Genomic DNA, 6,000 nt, shown 5'->3' on the forward strand with positions numbered 1-6,000 from the left:
TTAGACTTGAATTTGTACTTCACAAACAGAACTGTAACCAAACAAAGGATTGGAAAACCGTGTGTGAGAGGCCATTGTAGACCAGGTGAAATGTAGCGTGAGAGGGTCAGAGAGCACAGGCGCACACAGTAACTCAAAGAGAATGTACTATTGCTATTAAGGCTATGGAGCCCTTACCAAAAGGAGGAGGTGAGGAGTCGACCTGGAAAGGGCAAAAATCAAGACCTGCAGGAATGGAACCGAAACCAAGACACAAGATGAGTGAAAAAAACAGAATACTGGAGACAGAGCAAGCAAATCAAACTGGAAATAAATGAATAAAACACACTTGAAATAATGACAAATAAAAGATAAAACAACTAAAAAAGGAATAAAATAATTTTGAAAAGTACGTGACAAATGTGCTGAATAAAAATGTAGTGGCGGTAAGGATAAATTGGTGAGAATTTATCCTTACCCTAACCCTTGGAAAAGCCATTTTGAATAGACAGACAGCAAGACATCTCATGCTGGCAGTAAACTCTACCCACTATGACAGCCTCAGAGACGTATACATCAACGATGTCGTTCTTGCTACGGGTGATTCTTTGATCCACCTCGACTCAGACGACACCATTCTGTATACATCTGGCTCTTCTTTGGACATTGTTAACTAAACTCCAAACAAGCTTCAATGCCATACAACACTCCTTCCGTGGCCTCCAACTGCTCTTAAAACGCTAGTAATACCAAATGCATGCTTTTCAACCGTTCGCTGCCCACACCCGCCTGCCCATACAGGGATAACTACAAATATCTAGGTGTCTGGTTAGACTGTAAACTCTCCTTCCAGACTCATATCAAACATCCCCAATCCAAAATCAAATCTACAACCGGCTTCCAATTTCGCAACAAAGCATCCTTCACTCACGCCGCCAAACTTACCCTAGTAAAACTGACTATCCTACCGATCCTCGAATTCGGCGATGTCATTTACAAAATAGCTTCCAATACTCTACTTAGCAAATTGGATGTAGTCTATCACAGTGCCATCCGTTTTGTTACCAAAGCCCCTTATACCACCCACCATTGCGACCTGTATGCACTAGTCGGCTGGCCCTTGCTACATATTCGTCGCCAGACCCACTGGCTCCAGGTCATCTATAAGTCTATGCTAGGTAAAGCTCCGCCTTATCACAGCTCACTGGTCATGATAACAACACCCACCCGTAGCACACGCTCCAGCGAGTATATCTCACTGGTCATCCCCAAAGCCAACACGTCCTTTGGCCGCCTTCCCTTCCAGTTCTCTGCTGCCAGTGACTGGAACGAATTGCAAAAATCGCTGAAGCTGGAGTCTTACATTTCCCTCACTAACTTTAAACATAAGCTATTTGAGCAGCTTACTGATCGCTGCAGCTGTACATAGTCCATCTGTAAATAGCCCACCCAATCTACCTACCTCATCCCCATAATGTTTTATTTACTTTGCTGCTCTTTTGCACACCAGTGTCTCTACTTACACACCTTCATCTGCTCATCATCCTCTGCTCATCTATCACTCCAGTGTTATCTGCTAAATTGTAATTACTCTGCCACTATGGCCTATTTATTGCCTTACCTCCTCACGCCATTTGCACACACTGTATATAGTCTTTTTTTTACTGTTATTGACTGTACGCTTGTTTATTCCATGTGTAACTCTGTGTTTTTGTTTGTGTTGCACTGCTTTGCTTTATCTTGGCCAGGTCACAGTTGTAAATGAGAACTTGTTCTCAACTGGCCTACCTGGTTAAATAAAAGGTGAAATAAAATAAAAAAAGATCAGTGACATACCAGAATCACCGGTCTGTTTCCCCAGCATCCTCAGGAGGTCTGCATCCGTGTTGAGAACCTCAGACAGATCCACTAGAGGTTCCTCAGAGGGCTCTGTGGATGAAAAGACATGCAGACATGACAGTCAGAAACCACGGTATGGATCAACAGACAAGTGTGTGTGGTGTGTGCGTGCGTCTGTGCCTCCATCTGCATCTGTGTAGTACATACGTGGTCCTGGTGGTCCGTCTGGTCTGGACGAGGCTGAGGTGGCACTGAGCAGGGGATCTGAGGATAGGTCCATGATGCTGGTGGTGGGATGCTTCCTGTCCCCCTGGGGCCCGGTTCCAGCCCCAGCTTGGCCCTCTTCTAGAAGCCCAGACTCCACCGCCTGCTGCCTGCTCTGCTTGCTCTTATCCAGCAGGTCCTTTCCGAAGAAGGCCTCCTAGAAAGGCACACAACACGGGTCACTTCTCCATAGACCCACCATATTTCAGGATAACTGTCAACCTTTATCTCCCACCTTCCCCATGGGACTTTCATCAACAAGCACAGTGACATGATCCATCCTTTCAAATACTTAAAATATATATAGATTTTTTTTTTTTTACTAGCGTCAGTGGACTCTCTCCCTCTCTACCAGTGTAGATAGATCCATGTCTATCTCCCCATCAGCAACGTTTTATCTCGCAGAGGACAGACACATCACGTGACTGCTGCAGCCTCCCACATTGCTGGGACATTAAAAGCCTAGCTAACCAACTCAATAATTAATCCAATGTGCTCTGTGTTGGGAGTCCTTTATGTTTTCCTCGGTCTCTGCCCTCCTGCTGTTGAGTTCAGACCAGTAGTGACAGATGCCCATGGCTTAATGCACCTCCTCACATCTCATCTGTTTTGGCCAACACAAGGTGACACAGAGCTCTGGGTTTGAGACGAGCGAGAGCAGGAGCACGAGCAAGCGAGAGAGCGAGCGAGGTAGTCTAGCGTACATACAGTATGTTGAACCCCCAAACAAAAGGATGATCAGAGTAGAGGATTTTAGCTATCCTCTAAGATCAAGTCTTGTAGGCCTTCCCTCCCACTTTGAGAGCACACAAACAGGGCTTCTGCCATCTCCAATGGTCTATCTTTAAGTTGTTGTCAGGCAGAATGCTGAGTATTCTCATGCCTCCCATTGGGGGAGGTAAATCGACATTTTATGAAGATGCAATATGACGTTCCAGGCTATCAGTGTGCTCCTGCATCTATGAAATGGTTGCCTCAAAGAAAGTGGTTGACATTTAGGTTGGCAGCTTATTCTGACAATTAACTGCATACGGAGGTCCTTAATAACATGTTTTTTGTTGTTGCAGCAAGACGATCTCTACTCCAAACACTGTGCCTAGCACCAAGTGGTGTTTTTGCCTAATTGTAACCTTACAACTATGCCAGGGAATCATGGCTAAATATATTCCCTCAGTTATAACAAAAAACTAACTGACACATCATCTTCCAAATCCCATAAACCCTGAGACAAATGTCAGCCGTAACGTACCGTTCCTGCAGAAAGTATTCACACCCCTTTTACCACATTTAGTTATGTTACAGCCTACATTTTTTTATTGATACAATTGAGATTGACCTACACACAATACGCCATAATCTCAAAGTGGAATTATATGCCTTTGTTATGTATGCCAAGCCTAAATTTGTTCAGGATTTAAAATGTGCTTAACAAATCGCATAAATTGCATTGACTCATTCTGTGTTCAATAATAGTGGTTAACATGAGTACCCAATCTCTGTACCCCACACATACAATTATCTGTAACGTCCCTCAATCGATTCGTGAATTTTAAGCACAGATTCAACAACAAAGACCAAGTAGGTTTTACAATGCCTCGCAAAGGGCACTTATTGGTCAAAATAAAAAAGCAGACATTGAAAATCCCTTTGAGCATGGTGACGTTAATAATCACACTTTGGATGGTGTATCAATACACCCAGTCACTACACAGATACTCAGTTGACATAGAGGAAGGAAACAACTCAAGGATTTCACCACACGGCCAATGGTGATTTTAAAACAGTTACAGAGTTTAATGGTTGTGATATGAGAAGACTGAGGATGGTTCAATAACATAAGTAAAAGGGACCAAAAAAAGAAATTGTAGCTACTCCACAATACTAACCTAAATGAAAAGTGAAAAGAAGGAAACCTGTCCAAAACATACATCCTGCTTGCAACAAGCAGTGGTTAAAGTACTTAAGTAGTACTTTAAAGTATTTTTACTTAAGTTTTTGGAAATTTTTTTCTTTCTGTACTTTACTATTTCTATTTTTGACCATTTTTACTTTACTACATTCCTAAAGAAAATTCTGTACTTTTTACGCCATACATTTTCCCTAACACCCAAAAGTATGTTACATTTTGCTTAGCAGGACAGAAAATGGTCCAATTCAAGAGACCATCCCTGGTCATCCCTACTGCCTCTTATCTGGCGGATTCACAAAACACAAATGTTTGTTTTTAAAATGTTTGAGTATTGGTGTGACCCTGGCTACCCGTATAAAATAATAATAATAGTGCCGTCTGGTATGTTTAATATAAGGAATTTTAAATTATTAGTAATTACTTTTGATACTTAAGTATATGTAAAACCAAATACTTTGACTTTTACTCAAGTAGTATTTTAATGGGTGACTTTCACTTTTACTTGAGTCATTTTCTATTAAGGTATCTTTACTTTTACTTAAGTCTGAAAATTGAGTACTTTTTCCACCAGTGGCAAATTCACCTTTGAGCAGGACAAAACCAAATATACACTGGATTTGCTTACCAAGACAACATTGAATGTTCCCGAGTGGTCTATTTACAGTTTTGACTTAAATTGGCTTGAAAATCTATGGCAAGACTTGAAAACGGCTCTCCGGAAATGATCAAAAACCAACTTGACAAAGCAACTATCGTACAATCCAGGTGTGCAAAGCTCTTAGACACTTACCCCCCCAAAAAACTCAAAGCTGTAATCGCTGTCAAAGGTGCTTCTAAGTATTGACTCAGGGGTGAAAATACTAAATGTAAATGAGATCTGTATTTAATTTTCAATAAATGTGCAAACATTTCTAAATACATGTTTTCACTTTTGTCATTACAGATTTAATCCATAAGTCGAGAGGTACGAATACTTTGAAGGGACTGTAGATGTGAGACTGACCTGCAGGTAGGTGGGAAAGGCCTCCTCTAGCTTGGTTTTCTTCTTCCTATATCGTTTCTTGATCTTCTCCGGGATATCTGGCCCATGGGGCATCTCATCCACAGGGGTATCAGGCAGCATCTCTCCCCAGCCTGCAGTGGGCACCGAAGAGTAGGTCAGAACCTGATCCGTTCAAATATAGAATCTGCATATGCATGCTTGGGCATTTTATTCAACAATTTATTTTCACGAGGCAGAAATAGGATATTCAGACAAAAGCAATTGATCACACATCCGTAGATGTGTGGGAACTCACCCTCCTCTTTTCCTGTGGGCGGTTCAGAGACCGAGCCAGAAGAATCCTTCCTGCTTAGGGATCGTTTGGCCTTGCCTGGGCCCTGGCCTGGACGGCTCCTCTGGCGCACCATGAAGCCACCGATGCCTGAGAAAGAGATATTCAACAATGAACCAACACATAGCCAAGGTAAGATTGCTGGTTCTAAGAAAGTAAAGTATGCAAATTGTAATACAAGTTATTTTTTATTAGAATGCTATAAGATCTGTTTTATTAAGAAATGACTGTTGGGAGGACAAAAAACGTGTTTTTTTTATTGGTGTAGAGTATATCTCAATGCTTTCACTAGAGAATGAAACATATATATGTTTTAAATGTAACCATTATTTAACTAGGCAAATCAGTTGAGAACAAATTGTTATTTACAATGACGGCCTACACCGGCCAAACCCGGACGATGCTGGGCCGATTGTGCGCCGCCCTATGGGACTCCCAATCACGGCCGGTTGTGCTACAGCCTGGATTCGAACCAGGGTGTCTGTAGTGACACCTCTAGCGCTGAGATGCAGTGCCTTAGACCACGGCGCCACTCGGGAGCCAGAGAAAACACCATTTATAACCCCTAGAATAAGCCCTCTTTCTTTCCTTCTGAGGCCTTGTCTTGTCATCCCTGAGCTTGGCTGGCTGTGTATTTAGGGCTATGGCAAGCTACAGCGCTGGGCACGTACTGCA

At 42.4% G+C, this 6,000-nt stretch overlaps 1 protein-coding gene across 6 annotated transcripts in view; it reads right to left on the reverse strand.

The window, feature by feature from the left end:
- LOC112226861 (histone-lysine N-methyltransferase 2C) overlaps window positions 1-6,000 on the reverse strand; it is a 131,314-nt gene that overhangs the window by 46,919 nt on the left and 78,395 nt on the right. For 5 of the 6 annotated variants that reach the window (XM_024391487.2, XM_024391490.2, XM_024391486.2 and 2 more), the window contains 5 exons: window positions 5,290-5,415; window positions 4,995-5,125; window positions 2,026-2,239; window positions 1,816-1,908; window positions 178-225 (listed from right to left, as the gene is read on the reverse strand). In XM_024391487.2, the coding sequence (XP_024247255.2) occupies window positions 178-225; window positions 1,816-1,908; window positions 2,026-2,239; window positions 4,995-5,125; window positions 5,290-5,415 (612 nt within the window). The remainder of the gene's footprint in view (window positions 1-177; window positions 226-1,815; window positions 1,909-2,025; window positions 2,240-4,994; window positions 5,126-5,289; window positions 5,416-6,000) is intronic. The other variant, XM_024391488.2, reaches the window with a different exon arrangement.

This window comes from Oncorhynchus tshawytscha, linkage group LG28 (genome assembly GCF_018296145.1).
Source record: "Oncorhynchus tshawytscha isolate Ot180627B linkage group LG28, Otsh_v2.0, whole genome shotgun sequence".
Classification (NCBI taxonomy): Eukaryota; Metazoa; Chordata; class Actinopteri; order Salmoniformes; family Salmonidae; genus Oncorhynchus; species Oncorhynchus tshawytscha.